Source organism: Acanthochromis polyacanthus, chromosome 1, assembly GCF_021347895.1.
Source record: "Acanthochromis polyacanthus isolate Apoly-LR-REF ecotype Palm Island chromosome 1, KAUST_Apoly_ChrSc, whole genome shotgun sequence".
Classification (NCBI taxonomy): Eukaryota; Metazoa; Chordata; class Actinopteri; family Pomacentridae; genus Acanthochromis; species Acanthochromis polyacanthus.
Window position 1 is genome coordinate 38,494,496 of NC_067113.1, and position 25,929 is coordinate 38,520,424.

Below are 25,929 nucleotides of genomic sequence, written 5' to 3' on the forward strand. Positions count from 1 at the left end.
TTTCTCCTACTGCAGGTGATGCAGCAGAAACACGTGTGTTCTCTGCAGATCAGGAATAAATCACGTCATGCTGCCTCATCAGGATTCTCATCATGGCTGGGAGTCTGACGTCGCTGTGCATCAGCAGCAGGAAATATAGGACAGGAGGAAGAGGAGGAGGAGGAAGAGGAGGAGGTCTGCAGCAACAACGCATCTCTGCATCAGGTAACGTCTTTATTCTGCATGTTTGGAGCAGCGACGCATGAAAAGGTTTTAGACCAGGAGGAGAGGATGATGATGATGAAGGTCATTCAGAGGAAACAGACGCTGCAGTAAAACCAGAAACTACAGATCAGAGATCAGAGGGTGTTTATTACCAGCTGGAGTTTATTAGACGTGACTGCGCGCTGTAGTATGTAGTATTATATGTAGTATGTAGTATTATATGTAGTATTATATGTAGTATGTAGTATTTAGCATTATATGTAGTATGTAGTTTTATATGTAGTATGTAGTATTATATGTAGTATGTAGTATTATATGTAGTATGTAGTTTTATATGTAGTATGTAGCATTATATGTAGTATTATATGTAGTATGTAGTATTTAGCATTATATGTTGTATGTAGTATTGTATGTAGTATTATATGTAGTATGTAGTATTATGTAGTATTATATGTTATATGTAGTATGTAGTATTATGTAGTATTATATGTTATATGTAGTATGTAGTATGTAGTATTATATGTAGTATGTACTACATGTAATATGTAGTATGTAGTATTATGTGTAGTATGTAGCATTGTATGTAGTATTATATGTAGTATGTAGTATTTAGCATTATATGTAGTATTATATGTAGTATGTAGTATTTAGCATTATATGTAGTATGTAGCATTATATGTAGTATGTAGTATTATATGTAGTATGTAGTATTATGTAGTATTATATGTTATATGTAGTATGTAGTATTATATGTAGTATGTACTACATGTAATATGTAGTATGTAGTATTATATGTAGTATTATATGTTGTATGTAGTATTATGTGTAGTATGTAGTATTTCATGTGGTATTAGTATGTGGAGAGAAAAACCAGCAGAACTGCATCGTTTTCATTTAAAGGTAGAAATGAGGAAACAGCAGCAGCAGTAATGAGGTCTGATCAGTGAAATGTCTTCATTAATAAATGTGATTAATGGTGTAATAATCAGTTATCAGTAAACAGTGACTAAAACAGAGGTGAGTTAAATGATCCAGGTTCTACCACCAGCTCAGGATCACAGGGTTGAACTCCTGCTGGGATCAGTTCAGTCTGGAGAAGAGATTAAACCTGGAAGTCCTGGAGCAGCTCTGTGCGGTCAGACTGGACCGATACTGACCCGTTGGACTCGGTATTGACCCGTTGATCGATCCTTTATACTCGGTACCGACCCACTGGACTTGGCATAGACCCGTTGAACATGGTGTAACCCATTTGACTCGGTATCGACCTGTTAGACTTAGTACTGAACCTTTGGACCTGGTATTGACCCGTTGGACTCGTTATCGACCAGCTGGACTCAGTATCGACCCGTTGAACTCGGTAGGGTTAGGGCTAAGCCATTGGACTCGATAACAGACTCGGTATCGACTCGTTGGACTGGGTATTGAGCCTTTTGACTCAGTATTGACCTGTTAGACTCACTGGACTTGGTATCGACCCGTTGGACTTGATGGACTCGTTACACTCGGTGCTACACTTATCATCCTCCCTCCTGTCTCTGCAGGATGAAGGGACCTCAGCGGCTCCCTCTGCCTGGAGCGTGAGGACGTTTCTGGGCTGCGTCGTCCTCGTTCCTCCCCTCTGGTCCTCCACCAGCGTCTCTGCAGCAGCTTCTGTCTTCAGCTGAATCATGGACGGACTCCGGCTGCCTCCCGTCATCGAGGAGGTCCTGGACCCGGCAGGTCAGTGGTTACTGGTTCTACTGGGATATTTAAACCCGCTGTGGCTGGTTCCATGAGTCAACCAGTGCTTCAGGTAGAATCATTTTATCCAAGGTTTTACACTTTTAGTGACGAACAGCAGCGAGTTTCATTATAAGGCTGATGAACGCAGCGACTCAATCAGAGGCAGAAACAGAGACTGAAAACGCACATTCAAGGTAGATTCCACTCAGAGTCGTCTCTCAAGTCAAAGCACAGTAAAAACAGAAAATGAAAATGACTGAAAACGACTAAAAAAAGTGACTAAAAATGACTAAAATGGTGACTGAAAATGACTAAAAACAGAAACTGAAAACTGCTAAAAATGACAGTGACTGAAAATGACTAAAAACAGTGACTGAAAACGACTGAAAATGACTAAAAACGGTAACTGAAAACGACTGAAAACAGTGACTGAAAACTGACTGAAAACGACTGAAAATGACTAAAAACGGTAACTGAAAACGACTGAAAACAGTGACTGAAAACAGTGACTGAAAACTGACTGAAAATGACTAAAAGCAGTTACTGAAAATGACTGAAAATGATTAAAAACAGTAACTGAAAACGACTAAAAACGGTGACTAAAAACGACTAGAAACAGTGACTGAAAATGACTGAAAACAGTGACTGAAAACGACTGAAAATGACTAAAAACGGTAACTGAAAACGACTGAAAACAGTGACTGAAAACTGACTGAAAACGACTGAAAATGACTAAAAACGGTAACTGAAAATGACTGAAAACAGTGACTGAAAATGACTAAAAACAGTGACTGAAAACGACTGAAAATGACTAAAAACGGTAACTGAAAACGACTAAAAACGGTGACTAAAAACGACTAGAAACAGTGACTGAAAATGACTGAAAACGACTAAAAACAGTCACTAAAATCACCTTTTGAAAGAGACAGAAAACAGTGACTAAAATAGGCCTTTATGGGGGAAAAGACAAAACCAGATACAGAAAGTTAGCTTTGTTTGATTTAAAATTTACCAAAATGATTCAAAAATTGTCCCAAAATGACAACAACCAAAAATCACTCAAACGGTGAAATCTGTTCTAAATGTTTTTGAATCTGGCCAACGCAACAAAAAAGAATAATCAAAAACTAATCAAAAGTTCCTCAAATGATTCAAAATGTATTCAGTTTGGGCCTTCATGAATCAGAAATGCATTCAAAATTAATGAATTTACTATTTTTGTTAAAAGAAATTTAAGGAGTGACTGAAAACCAAACACACCAGGATTAACCAGCTACTACAGCTGATCTGTGGTACGTTTACCGACATGTACGACCTTCTATCGGTCCATACATGTTTATTCTATTTAAATCAATCTTCTCATAGATTGTACATGTATATCAGTTTCTTCTATTTGTCTGCTGCGTATTCCCCCTGAGGCTGAATTTATTTCTGGATTTACTATCGGACGTTTCCAGGAGGATAATCAGATCAGATTTCATCACCTTCTGTCAGCCAGAAACGCTCTAATATAACTGAAATATCTGGACTTCACGGCATCTTTTAATACTTTGAGAGGAATCAGACTGAGGCGGATCAGCTCCGTGTTGGATTTGGTGTTTAAATGAGATTTACAGCCTGAAATGAAAATCCAGAAAATCATCAAAGCTGCTCAGAGAGGAACAAGTCGTCTTTTTTTTATCCTCTTCTGCCTCTCTGTTGTTCTGTCGAGGCTAATTAAAAAACCGGAGATCAAAGAAAGACAACGGGGACAGACACTGATGAGGTTTTAGGGATTCACGGAGGACAATGATGCCGTCACAGCCGGAACGTGATTGGCCGCCTGCCAGGAGGCTCGGCCAATCAGCAGCAGACCCGCAGACAGAAGAATAAACGTGTTTAAATCCTCCTCTGCAGCCTGGAGGCCAGAAAGCTGTCAGGATGTTTGATGAAATAATCCAGATTTATTTCCTGTTTTTATTCAATCAAAAAAACGAAACATCTCCGGCCTGCTTGTGTTTGGGTGTTTGTGGACTGAAATAAGCCGATGAGTCCTGATGATCTCTGGTGTTTTGGAGCCTCCTGAGGAGCAGCAGAGAAACGTGAGCCGATCTATTTATAGCCGAGTGATGACGATGGAGGATGAAGGTGGACAGCAGGAGATGATGGAGGCTTCATCTGGTTGAAAACACCGACCTGAAACTGAAACACTTTCATTCACGGAAACTGCAACAAATGTCACATCTGAGATTTAAAAATACACATATATTATGTCCATTTACATTTAACACTCACGTTCTCCTGAGAAACGATGATTAGAGTAGATTGACTTGGTTTCAGTCTTCTGCTTTATCTTCGACTCCTCTGGACTTCATACCTACCATCCAGCATGGAGGAGGCAGTATCATGCTCTGGAGCTTCTGGACTGGTTTCAGACTGGATGTTGGACTGGTTCTGGACTTTCTTGGGACTGGTTTGTGTTTGGTTCCAGTCTTGGTTCTCCTGGTTTTGGATGTTATTTGAAGTTGGTTTAGGATTTATTTTACTCTGGATCTGTTTTTTTTTTGCCACTGTCGCCTTTGGGCTGCTCTGAGGGTTCATATGGGTTCTGTAAAGTTTGGCTGTCATTGGCGCTATATCAATAAAATTGAATTGAATGATAAACATGAGCTTTACAACTGGATGGGAACTGTTTAACTACTGTATCTTTACAGAACATTAGTTTCAGCTGCTTCCTCCTGAGTTCCTCCTTCGTGTCCAGCAGGTGGAGCCGCTCCTCACCGTTGTGATGGATGAAGCTCTGAACTTTGACCTCTAAACTCTGATCTGTCTGCAGACGAACTCTGTGAGCTGAAGGTGGAGAAACCCATCATGCTGGGAGAAACTCTGACGGCCAAAGAAAGGGAGTCTCTGGAGGAGAAGGAGGAGCAGCAGGAGGAGGAGAAGGAGGTGAAGGAGGAGAAGGACCAAAAGCCCAGAGGGGGCGGAGCCAAGGACAGGGAGGCGGAGCTTCAGGAGCTCAGATCTCAGGTGTTACAGCTGCTGCTGGAGCTGGAGGAGACCAGAGAGGTTTCTCAGAGACACGAGGAGAGTTTCACCGAGCTGCAGGGTGAGTATAGTTACAGTTACTCTGCTTACAGTTACTCTGGTTACAGGTACTCTGATTACAGTTGCTACTCTGAGTCATCTTCACCTGTCCATCCATCAGGTCTCCTGGAGGAGGAACGTCTGGCCAGTGCTCACCAGGCTGAGAGCTTCACCAGACAGATCCAGAGACTTCAAGGTTTCTTCATTTAAAACACTTTGACCGACAAAATACCAGAAACTAAATGTTTTTATTTAACTGTCTGAACCACAAAATGTCTGAAGTTTCTCTTTTTGTTGTCTCCTCCGTTGCCTCCATTGCCTCCGCTGCCTGTGTTGCCTTTGTTGCTTCTGTTGCCTGTGTTGCCTTCATCGTCTGCATTGCCTCCGCTGCCTGTGTTACTGTGTTGCTGTGTTGCCTTCATTGCCTACGTTGCCTGTGTTGCCTCCGTTGCCTCTGTTGCTGCTCCGTAGCTCAGCTGCGCTCGGTGCAGGAGGAGATGGACAGTCTGGAGGAGGAGAAGGAGAGCGAGCTGGACGAAGTTCAGCAGGAGTTGCGGTCGGCGCAGGAGGAGGTTCTGGTTCTTCAGCAGGCGGCCGAGGAGGCAGCAGCAGAACGGGAGAACGATATCGCATCGCTGCAGGAGGAGCTCTGCCGTCTGAGGGCCGAGCTTCAGAGACTCCACGCCACCACGGCCGAGTACGAGCTGGAGGTGACGACGCTGAGGGCCGAGATGAGCATGAAGAGCAGGAGCACGGCCCCGCAGGGTAACTGTAACTAAGTAACTATAGAGAACACGGCCCCACAGGGTAACTGTAACTAAGTAACTATAGAGAACACGGCCCCTCAGGGTAACTGTAACTAAGTAACTATAGAGAGCACGGCCCCGCAGGGTAACTGTAACTAAGTAACTATAGAGAACACGGCCCCTCAGGGTAACTGTAACTAAGTAACTATAGAGAGCACGGTCCCTCAGGGTAACTGTAACTAAGTAACTATAGAGAGCACGGCCCCGCAGGGTAACTGTAACTAAGTAACTATAGAGAACACGGCCCCTCAGGGTAACTGTAACTAAGTAACTATAGAGAGCACGGTCCCTCAGGGTAACTGTAACTAAGTAACTATAGAGAGCACGGCCCCGCAGGGTAACTGTAACTAAGTAACTATAGAGAACACGGCCCCACAGGGTAGCTGTAACTAAGTAACTATAGAGAGCACGGTCCCTCAGGGTAACTGTAACTAAGTAACTATAGAGAGCACGGTCCCGCAGGGTAACTGTAACTAAGTAACTATAGAGAGCACGGCCCCGCAGGGTAACTGTAACTAAGTAACTATAGAGAGCACGGTCCCGCAGGGTAACTGTAACTAAGTAACTATAGAGAACACGGCCCCACAGGGTAACTGTAACTAAGTAACTATAGAGAACACGGCCCCACAGGGTAACTGTAACTAAGTAACTATAGAGAGCACGGCCCCGCAGGGTAACTGTAACTAAGTAACTATAGAGAACACGGCCCCACAGGGTAACTGTAACTAAGTAACTATAGAGAACACGGCCCCACAGGGTAACTGTAACTAAGTAACTATAGAGAACACGGCCCCACAGGGTAACTGTAACTAAGTAACTATAGAGAGCACGGCCCCGCAGGGTAACTGTAACTAAGTAACTATAGAGAACACGGCCCCACAGGGTAGCTGTAACTAAGTAACTATAGAGAGCACGGTCCCGCAGGGTAACTGTAACTAAGTAACTATAGAGAACACGGCCCCACAGGGTAACTGTAACTAAGTAACTATAGAGAGCACGGCCCCACAGGGTAACTGTAACTAAGTAACTATAGAGAACACGGCCCCACAGGGTAACTGTAACTAAGTAACTATAGAGAACACGGCCCCGCAGGGTAACTGTAACTAAGTAACTATAGAGAGCACGGCCCCGCAGGGTAACTGTAACTAAGCAACTATAGAGAACACGGCCCCGCAGGGTAACTGTAACTAAGTAACTATAGAGAACACGGCCCCACAGGGTAACTGTAACTAAGTAACTATAGAGAACACGGCCCCACAGGGTAACTGTAACTAAGTAACTATAGAGAGCACGGCCCCGCAGGGTAACTGTAACTAAGTAACTATAGAGAGCACGGCCCCGCAGGGTAACTGTAACTAAGTAACTATAGAGAACACGGCCCCGCAGGGTAACTGTAACTAAGTAACTATAGAGAACACGGCCCCGCAGGGTAACTGTAACTAAGTAACTATAGAGAGCACGGTCCCGCAGGGTAACTGTAACTAAGTAACTATAGAGAACACGGCCCCACAGGGTAGCTGTAACTAAGTAACTATAGAGAGCACGGTCCCGCAGGGTAACTGTAACTAAGTAACTATAGAGAGCACGGTCCCGCAGGGTAACTGTAACTAAGTAACTATAGAGAGCACGGTCCCGCAGGGTAACTGTAACTAAGTAACTATAGAGAGCACGGCCCCGCAGGGTAACTGTAACTAAGTAACTATAGAGAGCACGGTCCCGCAGGGTAACTGTAACTAAGTAACTATAGAGAGCACGGCCCCGCAGGGTAACTGTAACTAAGTAACTATAGAGAGCACGGTCCCGCAGGGTAACTGTAACTAAGTAACTATAGAGAGCACGGCCCCTCAGGGTAACTGTAACTAAGTAACTATAGAGAGCACGGCCCCGCAGGGTAACTGTAACTAAGTAACTATAGAGAGCACGGCCCCGCAGGGTAACTGTAACTAAGTAACTATAGAGAGCAAGGCCCCGCAGGGTAACTGTAACTAAGTAACTATAGAGAGCACGGTCCCGCAGGGTAACTGTAACTAAGTAACTATAGAAAGCAAGGCCCCGCAGGGTAACTGTAACTAAGTAACTATAGAGAGCAAGGCCCCGCAGGGTAACTGTAACTAAGTAACTATAGAGAGCACGGCCCCGCAGGGTAACTGTAACTAAGTAACTATAGAGAGCAAGGCCCCGCAGGGTAACTGTAACTAAGTAACTATAGAGAGCACGGCCCCGCAGGGTAACTGTAACTAAGTAACTATAGAGAGCAAGGCCCCGCAGGGTAACTGTAACTAAGTAACTATAGAGAACACGGCCCCGCAGGGTAACTGTAACTAAGTAACTATAGAGAGCAAGGCCCCGCAGGGTAACTGTAACTAAGTAACTATAGAGAGCTCGGCCCCGCAGGGTAACTGTAACTAAGTAACTATAGAGAGCACGGCCCCGCAGGGTAACTGTAACTAAGTAACTATAGAGAGCACGGTCCCCCAGGGTAACTGTAACTAAGTAACTATAGAAAGCACGGCCCCGCAGGGTAACTGTAACTAAGTAACTATAGAGAGCACGGCCCCGCAGGGTAACTGTAACTAAGTAACTATAGAGAGCACGGCCCCGCAGGGTAACTGTAACTAAGTAACTATAGAAAGCACGGCCCCGCAGGGTAACTGTAACTAAGTAACTATAGAGAGCACGGCCCCGCAGGGTAACTGTAACTAAGTAACTATAGAGAGCACGGCCCCGCAGGGTAACTGTAACTAAGTAACTATAGAGAGCACGGCCCCGCGGGGTAACTGTAACTAAGTAACTATAGAGAGCACGGCCCCCCAGGGTAACTGTAACTAAGTAACTATAGAAAGCACGGCCCCGCAGGGTAACTGTAACTAAGTAACTATAGAGAGCACGGCCCCGCAGGGTAACTGTAACTAAGTAACTATAGAGAGCACGGCCCCGCAGGGTAACTGTAACTAAGTAACTATAGAGAACACGGCCCCGCAGGGTAACTGTAACTAAGTAACTATAGAGAGCACGGCCCCCCAGGGTAACTGTAACTAAGTAACTATAGAGAGCACGGTCCCGCAGGGTAACTGTAACTAAGTAACTATAGAAAGCACGGCCCCGCAGGGTAACTGTAACTAAGTAACTATAGAGAGCACGGCCCCGCAGGGTAACTGTAACTAAGTAACTATAGAGAGCAAGGCCCCACAGGGTAACTGTAACTAAGTAACTATAGAGAACACGGCCCCACAGGGTAAATGTAACTAAGTAACTATAGAGAACACGGCCCCACAGGGTAAATGTAACTAAGTAACTATAGAAAGCACGGCCCCGCAGGGTAACTGTAACTAAGTAACTATAGAGAGCACGGCCCCGCAGGGTAACTGTAACTAAGTAACTATAGAGAGCAAGGCCCCACAGGGTAACTGTAACTAAGTAACTATAGAGAACACGGCCCCACAGGGTAACTGTAACTAAGTAACTATAGAGAACACGGCCCCACAGGGTAAATGTAACTAAGTAACTATAGAAAGCACGGCCCCGCAGGGTAACTGTAACTAAGTAACTATAGAGAGCACGGCCCCGCAGGGTAACTGTAACTAAGTAACTATAGAGAGCAAGGCCCCACAGGGTAACTGTAACTAAGTAACTATAGAGAACACGGCCCCACAGGGTAAATGTAACTAAGTAACTATAGAGAACACGGCCCCACAGGGTAACTGTAACTAAGTAACTATAGAGAACACGGCCCCACAGGGTAAATGTAACTAAGTAACTATAGAGAGCACGGCCCCGCAGGGTAACTGTAACTAAGTAACTATAGAGAACACGGCCCCACAGGGTAAATGTAACTAAGTAACTATAGAGAACACGGCCCCACAGGGTAACTGTAACTAACTGTATCTAAGTAACTGTAACTAAAAGTTGTGAAGGTGGAAAAATTACTGAACAAAAGACCTGAACCCTCAACTGACGACTTGAAAACCGATCAGGAAAACTATCACCAGATTAATCAATAATTAAACCGATCAGGAAAACTATCACCAGATTAATCAATAATTAAACCGATCAGGAAAACTATCACCAGATTAATCAATAATTAAACCAATCAGGGAAACTATCACCAGATTAATCAATAATTAAACCGATCAGGGAAACTATCACCAGATTAATCAATAATTAAACCGATCAGGGAAACTATCACCAGATTAATCAATAATTAAACCGATCAGGAAAACTATCACCAGATTAATCAATAATTAAACCGATCAGGGAAACTATCACCAGATTAATCAATAATCGAACCAATCATCTGATCAGTGCTGGTATTGATCTGTGTTCAGGTGATGTCATCCAGCTACAGGAGGAGTTTATCTCTCTGACAGATGAACGTCAAACTCTGACCTCCGACAACAAACAGCTCAGCAACAAAGTGGAGCAACTGCAGCAGCAACGAGACACGTGAGTGGTCCACACAGCTGTCAATCAAAGACACGTTTTAACCTGCCTCACCTGTCCTCACCTGTCCTGTCTGGTCTCACCTGTCCTCTCCTGGTGAACAGGTGTGATGATGTGTACCTGGCAGTCAGAGTAGAGGGCGACACTGAGCAGGTGGACCAGGTGAAGGCGGACTCTTACATCACTTTGTCCCAGTCGTCGCCTGACCAGCAGGACTCGGACTCGTCTTTGGTTCCGGAGGACGTCTCTGAGCTGAACGTCCTGAAGGTTCAGCTGAAACAAGCTGAGGAGACGGCCCAGAAGGTCCAGAGAGAGGTACCAGCAGCTGCAGTACCTGGTTGTTCCACCAGGTGGAGCCTCTTCTTGTTTAAACCTGTAGAGACCAGGGAGCATTGTGGGACATGTTTTTGACAAGTTTCGAGTCATTTTAAGCAGGTTTTGAGTCACTTTTAATTAAAAAAATTGAATCATTTTGGACAAGTTTCGAGATGTTTTTAGTCTTTCTCAATTTCGACAATTCTGAGAAGTTCTGAAAAGGTTTTGAGCATTTTAGACCAATTTTGAATCTTTCTTGAGGAGTTTGAAGATTTTTTGGGCAAATTTTTGAGTTTAGTAGAACCCGGTTCCCCTCTTCCTGTTTAATCCTGTAGAGACCAGACTACAGCAGAAGGCATTGTGGGAGTTTAGCATCATCGGGCACCATGACAAAGACTAATATGGAGGTTAATGATCTCCAAAGAATGTTCGGTCTTATACACAAAGTGAGATGAACTTGGACAACATAACTGTGTCCTGTTCTGCTGGTTTTTGATCTGGAAAATGATCTAAATGTTTATATCTGCTGTGTCGCCTCAGATGATGCTTTCTGATGAACCATTTAGGGCCATTATGAGGATGTTTTGGCAAATTTTATGTCATCATAGCCAGACAGATTTTGAGTCATTGAGGAGAAGTTTCAAGATGTTTTAGTCGTTTTTGAGTCTAGCTGCAATACCTGGTTTGTTTATGGGAGTTTTGATGCTACGAGCACCATTTCAAAGACTTCTGAGGAGGTTAATGACCTCCAGCCAGAACTTATATTTGAAGATCTGCTGGGATCTGAAGCTAATGTCATTGGTAGAAAAAAAAAAAAGTAATGCTAACAATTCAAATGCCATTTATCAGTTAAATCCCTGACCTTGTGTAGTATTTTGTAGTTTTATGACTCTGTGGTCAGTTTGTGTCTCTTGGACGTTTATGTCGCTTCGTTGTTGATTGACCTTTGAAGAAGGAGAAGCTTTTATTTGTCACAAATACATCTTATTGTATTGTGAAATGTTGTTTTTGCGTATCCCAGTTGGGGTTAGAGGGTCAGCCATGGTATAGTCCTGGAACAGGAAGGGCCTTGATCTAGGGCCCAACAGCGGCAGGACTGGGGTTTGATCCTCTGACCTCCCGAGAACGTCCCATCAGTAGTCCAGAGAATTAACCAATGTGCCACCACTGACACTTGAGCTTCTTGAGCCTGATATGACTGCATGACAACAACATGTAATCCAGTATTGATATTTTAACGTTAGCACATCAGACACAAGTTTGTCTTGAATTTCCCACCGGACCGTCGGTGTAATGAAACGTTTTCTTGTGTCTCTGTCAGTGCGACGGTCTGAAGGATGAGCTGGCCGAGCTGCAGCAGCTCTACGACTGCAGCCAGCGGGAACGAACAGCTCTGGAACAGGAGCTGCAACGCTGCAAGGCCGAGCTGCAGAAACTGGTGGGCAGGAAGTCAAAGGTAAGAGGTCTAAGCTCAGGTGGTTCAGGGAGTGCGGTCATACTCAACATGCATGTAAGAGATCTCTGAGGTATTAGAGTTCAAACCAGACATGCATCATGTTAGCTGGGTTTTAAGGTTTAGATAGGGGCTTTATTAAGGTGCAGCCGTCCTCTGAAGGTAGGATGTTGGTTAGAATGACATCAAGGTAAGTTTCAAACACTACAGGATGATGGGTATTCGTCAGATCCATGTTCCGTCACCATGAAGTCTGTCCGTCTGTTTGCATGTCGACCGACAGCAGCTGAGCTGAAACTCGCTCTGGATGTCTCATTGGTCATTTTGCTTCCTGGTTTCTGGCTCATGGTTCCTGAGCTTCTTCACATCTTTGGTTTCAGGGCACTTTGTTTTCCCCAGACTCATCTGTCTGTTTCTACGTTTGCTCAACTTACGTCTGCTCGACCGCCTCCTCCGAACAATCCACTGAAATCTATTGAGTTATTAAAATCGGCTTTAAGAAACATGCCGACTGGTCCATCTGATTGGCTGATAGAGACACATCAGTCTTAACACATATTTGGATTCTGACCGCAGAAAGTTGGACAATCTCAAAAAGACTTATACCTCCAGTTCAACACCAGACTAAAGATTTGAATGTGATTTCAACCCGGAGACTAAAACAAGATGTTTTCCAAATGGGATTCTGGGTAACATCATGACCTGAGACCAGACTTATGACTTGAATTGTGACTAAAGGCTTGGAACAACATAAAGTTCGCTTCATGTCTGGACTTGGACTTGACTTGTGAGCAGAACTGGGACTTAGGTGTGAAAGCTTGGGACTACAAGACTTAAGACCTGAAAGTAATGTCTCAAACTTAGCTGTTGGTACTTCTCTCTTGTAAACAGTGACTTGGATCCACCTCTGCTCCTCTTCATCGAGTCATTCATGTACATTCCTGTCCTCCATGATTGTAGTTTACCTGCTGTGACTCATTACCCATGATCCCTTGCAGCGCTGACGCCTCTGAGTCAGTTTTTACGGTGGAGCTTCAGCGTGTCGGTGGAGATCTTTAAACGACAAGCTATGGATGTTTCTAGCAAACATCTTGTCTTGATTTTCTGCTGTTTCTGTTTCTTCCCTTCGCTTCATCTCCATGTTTTCATCCGATTGTGCCACTTTTGTTTGACACGAACTTTACACGATAAACTATCAAATTCTCTATAAATTTGATGGGTTTTGATGCTCAACCTGCCTGCTGTCAATCTCTACCTCTCCTTTTTCTGTCCTTTTTTAAATAAAATCACTTGTTTTTGTTCGGCCCCTGCTCGCCGTTCTTCCTCACGCCTTCTGACTTTATTACTCTGATTACTTTCTGGTTTTATTTTCTCCTCTCTCCATCCCCCCCTACACTCCTTCCTTTGTCTTCTCCCCAGAACTGCACTCGTCCGTCTGAGCCCCCTGTTCTCTCCATCCCCTTCATAGGAATGATTGTAATAGTGGCCTTGATTTGGTGCTGGTGGGAGGAGCTGGCGTCCTAGAGGGGACCAGGTATGGCCACGCCCTTCTTTCTCTACCAGCATCTTGGCTTCTTTTGTGGTCTGAGAGTGGCTGAAACATGGGGGTTCATCCAAGCAAACTGTGTTCAGTCCTTGTTTCTGAAACAAACTGAGGCAAGGTCCACATGTAGGTTTTAAAAAGTGGGAAGTTTCCTCAAAAAATCCATTTGGAAACTCAAAAACAAAACTAAAGTGCTGTTTAGAACCAAACCGCCAGGTGTATCAGTCAATTAGAAGCTTTTACCGGTTACTGTTGACTACCATCAATACATCTTTGTCCACTCCGGTACCTAAAGGGGTATTTTAGGTCAGCCTCAACCTTTGGCTGTTCTGACCATAAGAACCTCTTTCAGGGTCGTTTTCAGTCATGAACCAAAGTTTGCAGACGCCTGTAAAGACCATTAATATCGACTGTCAGTGTTCTACATCAACATTAGCAGAGAGGCTCCATGAAGAAGGAAGTTCTTCCTCTAGAAGCAGAACCTTAAAGCTCCACTCAAGATTGCCGTCCATGATCACATGGACAAAGAAAAGACCTTCTGGAGGAATGTTCTGTGGTCAGATGGAACAAAAACTAAGCAGAAATATGTTTGGAGGTGAGAAGGTTAGGCCAAAACACCAAACCTACCATCAAGCATGGAGGTGACAGTATCATGCTCTGGGGCGTTACACAGTAAATGACCAAAATGAGGCACAGAATTACCAGGCATTACAAGGCATAAAAGAACCAAAGTAATGCATAAAATGAATAAAATTATCAAAGGAGACACTAAATGACCAAAATCAGTCACAAAACAACAGAAATGAAACAAAAAAACTTTGGCATTGAACTGACAAAATGAAACAAAAAACGACCAAAAAGAGACACAAAATTACCAAAATGAGATGCAAAACAACTAAATTTTCATCATTTATTGACTAGAAACGGCAAAACTCGAAAGAATCCACAGATTTTCAGCTTTCCAACGCTCCTTCATGTACAGTTTGCTGCTGATCACATCGACAAAGAGGAGGCCTTCTGGAGAAAAGTTCTGTGGTCAGAACAAAAACTGAAGGTAAGGCCTTTAAAAACCAAGACCACCAGACCTACCATCCAGCATGGAGGTGGCAGTATCATGCTCTGGGGCTGTTTTGCTTTTGTCTTTTTGTGACAAAGTTTGATGTGTTTCGATCATTCCATCAAAGAAGATTCAGAGCTGAAGGAGCCATGATTGCCCCAATATACAAGGTCTTTACGAGTGGATGGAAACTTTTGTACTTACCCAATATGAGGATTGATTCTGATCCTCTGCTCTCAATTTAATGGATAAGTAACTGCATGTTTACATGTCAACTCCAGAACTATTTACTGTTTATAGTTCCATTCTACAAAGTCGCCTTAATTAAGCCACTGCAGTAACACCCTTCTCTACATCTCAACACTCTAAACTGAGCTCCTGAACATCTTTAGTTCCAAAAGCTCCGTTTCCGGTCATCTAAATCTGCGTTTACGTTGACGGAACACATTCAGAAAGCTGTATTTTAAAGAGAACCTGCGTGGACAGAACCAAAGAAACATGCTTTGAATTATCTAGTTAATCAGCTGGAGATGCCACGTTCACACTGGAACAACTTCCTGTCAAACCTCCCTGATCTCAGTCCGCTAAACTGAGGCTGGAATACCATCCTGAAAGAGCAGCACCAGAAGCTCCATGTTCATGAAATCTTTACCAACGAAGTGGAAAATCAGCTACAACAGTTCCTCCATCTTGTAGCCGTTACTTGTAAAGGAACATTTCTAGGTCTAATTTATACTGAGCTCATATCTAAAGTTTGTTTTATCCAATGACTGACAGGAAGTCTTAATGAAGCTGGTGTTAATCCAACATACAAACATTCTAAAGCTTAGTCGTCCAAAGTCTCGTACACTCTCAGTTGTTTTCTTTAATCGTTGATGGATTCTTTGGTGTAGTTTGGGGAACTGAACATTTTCAGAAAACGAACCATCGTAGAATCACCTCGTGGCGGCCATTTTACTTTCTGCTGCAACCAAATTCTATATTTTTGAACTATTTCTCCTGAACAGTTTCATCTCTTTGGCATCAGTTTGACATCATTTTGCATCTTCTACTGGTCTGTTTGTCATTTGGTGTCTTTGTCAGTCATCTGTTGTTGGACGTTTCGCATCTTCTCTCACTTTGGGTCTTTTGTTGTCATTTTGTCTGTCCAGGTTATTTTAAATGAAAGCATTAAACGTTGTACACTTGAACAGTTTTTTTTAACCCTTAACTCTTTCAGAAATGAAGCCACTGCAAAAACATCTTGTGGCGGCCATTTTGCTTTTGGTCATAACCTTAATATGTGCTGTCCATCTTTTGTACTGGACCAGTTCTGTCATTAATTTTACAACATTTTACATCTTTTTGTCATCATTTTCCGAACTTCCTGTTGTCTTTCAGTCATTATTTTATGGTTGGTAGCCATCCTACAGCGTCTTTGTTGTCGTCTTGCATCTTTGTCATTTAATTTTTTTGTAGAATTTTTGTTATTTTGTCCATGCAAGCGGTTTGTTTTGTCACAAAAGCATGAAACTTTATGAACTTGTAAAATTGAGGTCCTGAACACTTTCAGAAATGGATCCATTGATTCTACATCTTCTTATTGGACAATGGCGGCATTTTACTTTCCACCATAACCAAATATTTAGTATTTTGTTGATAGACCAGTTGATTATTGATTCTAGCTTTAGTGTCTGTACGTCACCTTCTTCGTGAAGCTTTTGAAGCTTGTTGTTCAGCAGGTTTGTTAGTTTACGTGTGAATGTGATGAGGATGTGTGTTTTACTGTGTGTGTGTTTGTGTGTTATCATGAATCTGTTGGTCAAATTCAGTTCAATGTGACTTCACTGTGAAAGTCTCCTCAGTTTTATTGTTCTTCTCTGTTCTTGGATCAGTCTGTTGTAGAACAGGCTCAGGCAGGTGAAGGACTGCCCACCTCACCTGTACAGGAAGCTAGAACTAAACACTCTTTAAGGTCGGTTTTAGTCTCTTTGTGGTGATTTTGTGGATGTTTTGGGTCTTTCTGCTCTATGTGTTGTTGTTCTTTCTGGCTTGGAGGTTAAAGACTCTGAATGAATGAATTATTTCACGAGGTTCTGGTTCAATCCATCCTGAGCTCATGAACTTTTATCTCCTCAGTGTCTCAACCGTTGCTATTAAAGTTTATCCTGACTTTCTCTCCCAGCAGAGTGAACATGAAGGCTGGAACCTGGCGGTGGCGGCGGTCGCCGTGGCAGCCATCGTAGTTCTGGTCGTCCCCAGCTTCACCCGGGCCTGAGGACCAAACAGGAAGTGGCCTCCCTTGGACTGTGGGATCGCCGTCACCCATCCAGCGCTGCCCTCATACATGTCGCCGTCCTGATGTCTGCTTGTCGCTTTGACCGAACGCCGCCACAGACGTCAGTGAGTTCTGGAGGGAAATGCAGAAACGTCACGACTCCAGCAGCCGGTCGGATTATTGATCAGCTGATCAGATCTGTGGCTCTCAAACATCCACCGTCATGATCCAAAGTTCAGCTGGAGGTTCAGGTTCAGGCTGAGGCAGGTGTTAGGAAAAATACAGAAGTTCTAGCGGAAAAATGTAAATCAGGATCATATTTATTTGATATTGCAGCTCATTAAAATGAGCTATATCAGTTTATTATTCAAACAGCACTGTTTAGAACAAGTGAATAATGGTAGTTATGTAATAAAACAAGTTTAAAGTAGTTTAAACATAGTTAATCCAGGTAAGTGTTGGGTTTAAACCCTAATATTTATCATTTTTAGATGGATTCTAGACTTAGTTTTAAACTGAAAATCACTTTGTTGACTCATTTGTGCTGTTTAAATAACTTTCTTTTGCTTCATTGGCAAAATCACTGTAAACCTGTTAACAAGTGATTTATAAATACAGTTATTAGAATTTAAAACGTAAAGATTAAAAAACAAATCTGTTTTGTTCTATCATAATCCAACTTACCTTTTCCCATAAATACACCATACAAATTCTAGTATTTTTCCCTGAAATGTTTCAGAGGTAGAAAGTAACATGATGTTTAATCGCAAAACGATTTTATTTATGGAAAACCAATAAAAATTTAGGACAAAACCACACAAAAAAATTGCCTAGCAGTCACAGTTCTTCCAAGTTATTTACAAAAAAATACACTGGAAGTTCAGATTCTTTGTTTTTATATTTATAACGATGAATCAAACTTGTTTAACAAAAAAATAAAATAACCACTGAAATGTTGGACGTCTACAAAACAATGAATCCACTGCAGTGGACAAAAATAAAGCTGATTTCTGGCCACTAGAGGGCAGGACTTTGACTCCTACATATTTACTTAAACTTATGAAGTTATAAATAATCAACGATAATATGGTCGTTCATTTAGAGTCACGTTTTTATCTACTTGATATAAAAATCCAGTATTTTATCTGTTTTCGCTCTGTTTTTGGTCTCCTCCACCCCTGTAAGGATGATTCATGTTCATCAGCTCGTCTCTGGTTTTAACTGATTCAGTTAAAGTGAAGTTCGTTGATTCAAAGTTGGAACAGAAGGAATAAAAACATCTCACAACATCTCAACATTCAGATTAAACTAAAAATCATTAGTTTACGAGGCTTTGAGTGGAAAAGTTTGTCTATAAATGAACTCTTTAGTGGAACTTCTGCGTCGTGACGGCTGTTTGAGAATCACCTGATTTGCTGTTTAACTAATTCTTTCGAATCATTTATCAGTTAAACAGCTGAACATCGATTGCTTCTGTCTTTAATCTGAACCTGGAATCACCAATGTCCAAAAAGAAAAAACTGGTTGATTTTCTAAAAAGTCCGATCTGAGAAACTTAGCAGATATGTTTTAAATTATTACTTTTGGTTTTCTTGAATCACTGACGGATCGTTTGAGCTCTGAGATTCTTCAGTTTCTTTGCTGGATTAAAGAATATTTTTCTGATGACGGAAAAGATAAAGTAGCACATTGTTTGGTGTTTTGGCATCGACTCTGCTTAACGCTGTTCATCGCCCAACACGTCTGTTTAAAACCAACCAGTTTGTAGCATGAAAAGCAGATTTATTTCATCGATCAGTTTAAAACATCTATATTTGTGTGTTTATTGAACTTCTCCACCAGTAAAATAGCACTTTTTAAAAACCTAGCAGTTATTAGTTGGAGATAATTTGACTGATTTCACTGTGTTTTAACTCAGACTGGGCTGGAGTCGCTTTAAATCTAAAGAAAGAAAATAGTAAACGGTTGGAAAAGTGAAAATGTTGCTGTTTAAAACGTACATTTCAGGTTTTCTTTATGCAGATGACACTTTATTGTAGCTCTGAACGTTGCTCAAAGTTCAGGTTTTCATGAAACTTAAGAAGCTGAAAACTAATACTATTTATTAAGCCCTTAAAAGCCCCATTCCGACAAGATTAATATGAAATATTTAATCTTCTGTGGACATTATTTTAGCTATTTTCACTAAACAGAACCATTTATAGCCATTTTCTGCACCATAAAATTTAAATCATTACCACTTTTAACATCATGAATATAAAATCATTTCCTTTTATTGCACTTTCAGAGACAAACTGCTCTGAATATTTGCATTCCAGTTGGGATTTTTAGAATTTTTTTCTCATTGAGATTTTATTTTCCAAAGAAAAACTGCTCAGAAGCCAGATTAGTTGAAAACCGTGAACAGACGAGGACCGATAACGGAGCCCTGAAGAACCTCGGCTAACCTTAAAATCAGACGATGTGCTGAACGGCGCCCTCTGTGGCCACAAACGACAATCACAGCAGAGGATATGTTGAAGTTCTCTTTGTTTCCCAATATTCTTGGGCCAGTTGTAGTTGTAGAAAGTACCTTTTACCCGAGTAATTCTCTTAACCCTTTACGCTTCAGTGCGTAGTAGGTGTACCGCCGGCGGTACACTTACTAATTTGCATAGGAATTTCAAGAATGTCCGATGGCTGCAAACGCGATTATACAAACACTATACGCTGATGGAAAGCTTAGATTCTCATGAATCCGCCGGTATAAACCACTTTCAGATGTGATTACCACAGCAGGTAATATAAACACATTTGTCCGACAAAAACAAATATTCATCCATCCGTTCTTTATACACGGCTTCAATGCACACAGCGCGACTCACATTTCCGGGTTCATTATTACACACAGAAAAAAAGATTCCACAAAAAACGGCCATAATCCAACCTTTTACATCCAGACAACACAAGCCAGTAAACTATTTTGTCCAAAACATGTCCTGAATTCGGTATAAAATCCACGAATCAGTCGTTTTCAAGGAAATGCACCTCGTGATGTGCGTCCAATATTCCCTGTGTTTTTCGTCATTTTTTTTAAAATTTAAAAATAGAATATTAGCGATTTTTTTTGTACTGAAAATGGCTGGAATTGACTGAAGCTTAAAGGGTTAAATACACAAGTAAATTCAGTATTTCTATTTTCTGCTACTTTTTCCTTCATCAAATATTTTGCTTTTTACTTCACTACAACTATGTGATAAATATATTCACTTAGCAGATTTAGTTTAATAATCCAAAATATGAACAACTAAATGATTGTGTAGTTAAGTAGATTTTCTCGTTTACTGATTCCTGAGTGAAACTTCAAACTTCTCAGCAACTAAAATTAGTTAAGTAGTTAAATCACCTTTACAGCTGTAACATTAAAATGAAAATAAGACTCCGATCCAATAATAACTAATTTTTTTTAATCTGCCATCCAGCATGTGGCGTACTTTTGCTTTTAGTAATTTAAATATATTTTGATGCTGATACTATTTCCACTTAAATGTGAGTTTAAATCAACAATGTGTTTATTTCTACACTGTGATATTGAAACTTTTGGTAAAGTACAAGAAGTAGCGAGAACCTTATCCACCACATGAGCTAAAGTTTTGTGTCATACAGAAATTTTAAACAAAAATTGAGATAATAAAATATGTTTCAGGTGGAATATTAGAGGAATTGTTAATTTAAATAGAAACAGAAGAAGACCGACAATAGAGCCCTGTGGAACTCCACTTCAAGAACAACATGACATTTCAGTTGGGTTCTCATCCTGATTTTTTTACTATTAAAAGAAAAAATAAGTACAATACAGAACAAATCCTGTCTGAATGGGGCTTTGAGGATCAATTTTCCAACTATGTTTTGGTTTTTAGTCAGGCGAATCTCTCAAAGACATCTCAGATTATTTTTTCGTACGATTGTTTCGTAGCTTTAACTTTTTTATTGATAAAATCTTCCTTATTTTTGCACAGTTTCAATCTTTAAGTGGATCTTTATTCATGTTTACATTTAAATTGAGACCAAATAATAGAAACTCTAATTCAGACGACTGTGATCCTGTTTGAGGTTTAATCAGGTAGAAAATAATAATCAGTAACAGGCATTCCACTTTATTTAACTTTTAAACTGCAGAAAAATGAAATAAGAAGCTTCCAAATACTGATATACGAAGAACGAACTGTGATTAAATGTAGACGACAGAAATAGCAACATTAATGAGACAAAGAATGCCTTCAGGATGTTAAATTAACTCATATTAGTTCTTTAGTGTTTATTGATTAGAACGTAGCAGGTTCTGTATCGTTCTAAATGATTAGTAGCATGGACACATTCTGCATGTAGTTAACTCGACCTAAAAATTGTTTTTATGACGTAATAAATCAAATCACATCATGAAAATAACCATCTAAAGTCAAAAATTAGCAGAAAAAAAGCACATTTTATGAGATATTAAGTCAAATTAAATGTATGGAAGCCCATTTCTGACAAAAAACAATAATTAAAAGAGCGAATTTCACTTAATATTTCATAAATTTGATTTAAAATCTGCAAATTTTGACTTAACTTCAAATTTTAGATTTACTTAATAATAAATGTAATGTAATGCTCTACGTCTGACTTTTCAATTATTTTATTTCATGTTTAATAACTTTTAGTCATGTTTCCACGGTTTCACCGCCGTCTTTATCTGTAAATACTCAACAGAATGGGTTTTATTTGTGAATATTGCTCGTTTAGATCACTATTTTTTAATTAACGTCAGTATATATTCTTAATCTTCCTGGATGCTGCATGCTAATATCTCTGCACCAATGTCTGATTATTTTTATTGACTTGTTTTTTCTAAGAACAGTTTTGATGCCTGTTTTATTATTTTTCATACGGCTGATTAAACTGTAGATGTTAATGAATTCAATGTAGCATAGATACCACTGATTATTGGTTTATTAATAAATAAACTGTATATTTTAGCGATTTATTCTTCCGTATATAACAACATCAATACAACTGAGTGCTTTAAGTGTTTCAAATGTAATTTTTTGTTGTAAGAGTTCCAATATATTTACGTGAATAACTTTTATTTGCACTGAAGTTGAAGAAATTTGGATGCAAAAATGCAAATTTCACTCAAAAATTAAGCGTTAAAAATTAATCCGCGAAATTTCGTATGAATGTTTTATGTGTGAAGAAATGTCTTTATTGTCTGTCACCAAACCTGAAGGTCCTTTAGTGTTTTATGTCAACAAAAGTAAAACTAATAGTGATAAAATAATCGTCAGAACAAAAAAAAAACACAACAATTAAAGTAGCTGCTTAGTTTTCTGTGAATATTTATCAAATTATTCGAGTATCTACAAGCGTTATTTAACGTTTTATTGTCACTTAACATTTAGTTTTCCACAAATATTCAACTAGCAGTTTTATAACTTGATGTAAAAAGATTATTGTAGGATAGAGATTTATGACCTGAACTAAAAACATTCCCGAAAGTCCCTCAAGCGTCTTCGAAGAACAACCATTTTGTTACTGAAACTGATGAATTTAAAGGAAACTCTAAAAGTTTCAATAAATTACTTCTTCGTGACGCTAGTGCTAGCTAGCCGTAGTCGTGGGTGTTGCATGTTAGACTTAGAGATGAAGCGATTTTGCATGAAAGTAGATTCAGCCGCTGTAGCAGCCTTAGCATTAGCGTTAGCCGGCGCTCACTGAATATGACAGTGGTAGCATGAGCGCTGTAATCCAACTCTTCCATTAGCTAGCCTAAACTGTTTACCTGTTCTGCTGTTAAAGTCTGATATTTCAAAATCTGCTCGTTTGTAACGAATTTCCTCCTGTGTTCAGGGTTAGCCTAGCTTAGCATTAGGACTGGAATTAGTAGCAAACTCGAGCTATTGTTGTTATAAAATGACTAGCTGGATTGTCTGACAAGAAGTTAATATCACTTGTTAATGTTGGCAGCTATTCAACATTATGCTTGCAGTTTGTAGCTAACTGCTGTAAACAGTTAGCCTAGCTTAGCACAAGAACAGGAATTAGTAACAACCTCGAGATATTGTTGCTATAAATGACTAGCTCGATTGTCTGACAGGAAGTTTATACCACTAGTTGATGTTGGTAGCTATCCAACATTATGCTAACAGTTTGTAGCTAGCTGCTGTAAAGAGCTAGCATTATCTAGTGGATGTTTTAATGGTTACAAACCTCATGTTTGGCGGACTAAGCGTAGCACAATGATTGGATTTGCCCCTTGGAGATAGCTGCTAGCAGTGACGCTACCATGATAACTGGATAAGCTTTTATAACTAGTTATTGTTGTTAGCTACAGTTAGCCAATCCAATACTGTACTAGCTTTTTATTGCTATGTCATTAGCTGAGCTCTAGCTAGTTGTTGTTAATAAGGATAAAAGCATAGTGTTTGGTGGCTAATCTCTGTGTGGTTTAGCCTAGCTTAGCACACAGACTGGAATCAAGAAGAAGCAGCTAGCAGTGTTCCTACAAGATGACTAGCTTGATCATTAATGGATTTTTTATAGCTAGTTAATGCTGTGTTTTTTGTTTTTAGCTATTTGCAGCTAACTGATTTAAACAGGTGTTCACAGCAAGCTGCTGGTTGTTTGATAGCATTATTAGCTGTCTGGCTCATAAAGTAAATGTGTACAAAGGAGAAACTGCTAGCTTAGCTACATCATAAAGGAATCATTAGCTAACCACTCACCTCTGGAGCTACTATATGAATGCTGACAGCTAAGCAAATGGTTCCACCTGTTTCCAGTCTTTGTGCTAAGCTAGGATAACATGTCCTAGACCTGACACACAGATAAAAACTGAAACAAGAAGATTTTAGACACGTTTAAGCTTCTCAGATTAGCGTTTGTTCTGTGAGACTGTGTCCGTTAGCTTCGTGCTCACTGTCAGATGATGTCATGTGATGTCAGATGATGTCAGCTGATGTCATGTAATGTGACTCGTCTTGAGGCTGTTTGAAGTGATTTTCTGATCTTTGTTCTGATGTTTCTGTTGTCGTCGGCTCCAGATTGTATTTTTATGTTTCATGGACTAAAACGTTTTGTAAATAAAGTCGAATCTTCTGATCTTTAATGTGTCTGTGTCTTATTGTGAAAGGTTGAACTTAATAAATGAGGAACCTTTTGATTTAATTTAAAATATTTCATGTGTTGTAAAACAAATGTAAGACATGTTAGTAAAGATATGTCTATTTTTTTTTTTCTTGTGAACTCAGTTTTTTGGCATTTCAGGGCTTCCGTACAATACCAGTTTAATCCTACATATCAAGATGGTTCTGGTTTTGTTTTGTTTTGTAAATAACTTTGCGTCTTCCTGCTGAAGCCTCTGAACTGTTCTGAGTCTCTGAGAGCATCAAGACGGTTAAATTTAGTTTGTCTCTAATTTTACTGTGATGATGACAGAAATCTGAGCCCACAGAGATCCTCAGAGTGTTTTTATAGTAAGAGTTGTAAAAATATCTGCTGCTGTCAGGATCCTGTTTAAAACACGACGTCACCAGACTTTAAAAAACAATAAACGTGTTTTTATTTACTGTCTTCTACATGTAGGAGAGGAACTGGTCATTTTCTATATTTAATCATGTCATTTTTAGTTATTAATTAAATTATTAAAGGTTGATGCTACTAGAGGTACGGACCCGTTAAGGTCACTGAAGAGCTGGCGCCGGTTAACTACTATTTGCTGCACATTACAGGCAGTTTATATGAATGACTCTGATGGCGAACATTGTATAATTTAACCAAAAATACACCGTCTCCTCTCACACTTTAGACAATGCAGTTTTTACGCTTTTAGACGCCGTGTCTAAATTGTTTGAAGTCCAGTTCCTATTAATTAGTTTACCGCGTTCAGTGGTGGAAGCGGCTGACGAACTCCATTGCAAATGTTCCCATTTATTTTCGGATGCTAATTTACAAGATGAAGTTAAGGATGTCGAATATGAAACAAACACTCGTGAATGGTGAGGAGCAGCTCTTTAATTCGGCATGAATAAAAAAAACCCCACAAACTCGATTTACTGTGATATTGTGAGATTTGTTTGTGGTTATGTAACTTAGCCATTCAACAGAGTCCGCTAACATTAAAGTGACTGTGACAGGGTCTGTGTTGACAGATGTAGAAAATACGTCAGGGTTTTGTTTAGGTTGTTAATATGTGATAGTCTGTCGCTACTTTTGAAGGTAAAAAAATACTTGTAGTTTGCTGGCTGTTAGTTCCGCCATTTGTTTTGTTTGCTGTTTGTGCTTTATTAGAACAGGGTCACGTGAATAAAAAGTTTTGCTATTTTTAATAGTAGTGCTGATTTCAACCCCCAAATCGCTGTCCGTGAAAAAGTCAGATAATGATAGTTATAAGACATTATGCATGATAGAAAAGAGAACAGCAGATGACTGACATGACAGGCTCGGCACGCAGATTCACCTCGAATCATGGAAGCGCCTTCATCACTCGGATTAACAAACCGGCTCATTAATATTTATGTCCGTCGGATTACCAGCCAATCACAAAGCGCGTTCATCAGCCGGCTCATTAATATTCATGTACGTCTCATTAATATTTATGATAAGGGAAAGTGCCGTATCCGTAGACCACAGGCTACGGGTCCGTATCTGTAGACACTACCATTATAAAATGTCAGAAAACATTTTTAAAATTGTTTGGTTTAATTCGACGGAGTATCACAACCAAGAAGCTACAACCAATTAATCAATAAATTAACTAATTATTTACAAATGAATGCCAAAATGCAAATTTAACTATTTATAAAAAAAAATTATTTAAATCTTTAATGTGATTTCCTGCAGACTAAATTATGGAGCCACAGAAGTGCCATAAAAAAAATCATAGTTAATAACAATAAGAAAATAAATTTTGAAAAATGACAGAATAAATGTCAGTATTTTTATTTTCATTTTTATTTGCCTATTTATTCTGCATATATTCATGTATTTTAATTTTATATATATTCAGTGTATAGATTGTTGTATTTGTTCTTTATTTTTAACACG

General features: G+C 40.2%; 1 protein-coding gene across 6 annotated transcripts; it reads left to right on the top strand.

Moving 5' to 3' along the window:
• Positions 1-60: 60 nt before the first annotated feature.
• LOC110960366 (coiled-coil domain-containing protein 136-like) lies at positions 61-23,992 on the top strand. Of its 6 annotated transcripts, XM_022207582.2 has the most exons (11): positions 211-391; positions 1,253-1,373; positions 1,749-1,926; positions 4,745-5,017; positions 5,117-5,191; positions 5,467-5,760; positions 10,127-10,244; positions 10,346-10,556; positions 11,878-12,012; positions 13,429-13,543; positions 16,774-23,992. In XM_022207582.2, the coding sequence occupies exons 3-10, from the start codon at positions 1,875-1,877 to the stop codon at positions 13,531-13,533; spliced, it is 1,263 nt and encodes a 420-aa protein (XP_022063274.2). In that variant the 5' UTR covers positions 211-391; positions 1,253-1,373; positions 1,749-1,874; the 3' UTR covers positions 13,534-13,543; positions 16,774-23,992. The 6 variants fall into 6 exon arrangements, with proteins under 6 accessions (XP_022063273.2, XP_022063275.2, XP_022063276.2 ...); XM_022207581.2 differs by lacking the exons at positions 211-391; positions 1,253-1,373 and adding an exon at positions 61-204; XM_022207583.2 differs by lacking the exons at positions 211-391; positions 1,253-1,373 and adding an exon at positions 61-204 and having other exon boundaries at positions 16,777-23,992.
• The last annotated feature ends 1,937 nt before the right edge of the window (positions 23,993-25,929 follow it).

Coding starts and splice junctions, on each gene's coding strand:
- LOC110960366 (XM_022207581.2), top strand. CDS start 1,875: ATGGACGGACTCCGGCTGCCTCCCGTCATCGAGGAGGTCCTGGACCCG. Junction 1,927..4,744: donor GGAGGTCCTGGACCCGGCAG/GTCAGTGGTTAC, acceptor ATCTGTCTGCAG/ACGAACTCTGTGAGCTGAAG. Junction 5,192..5,466: donor ACAGATCCAGAGACTTCAAG/GTTTCTTCATTT, acceptor GCTGCTCCGTAG/CTCAGCTGCGCTCGGTGCAG.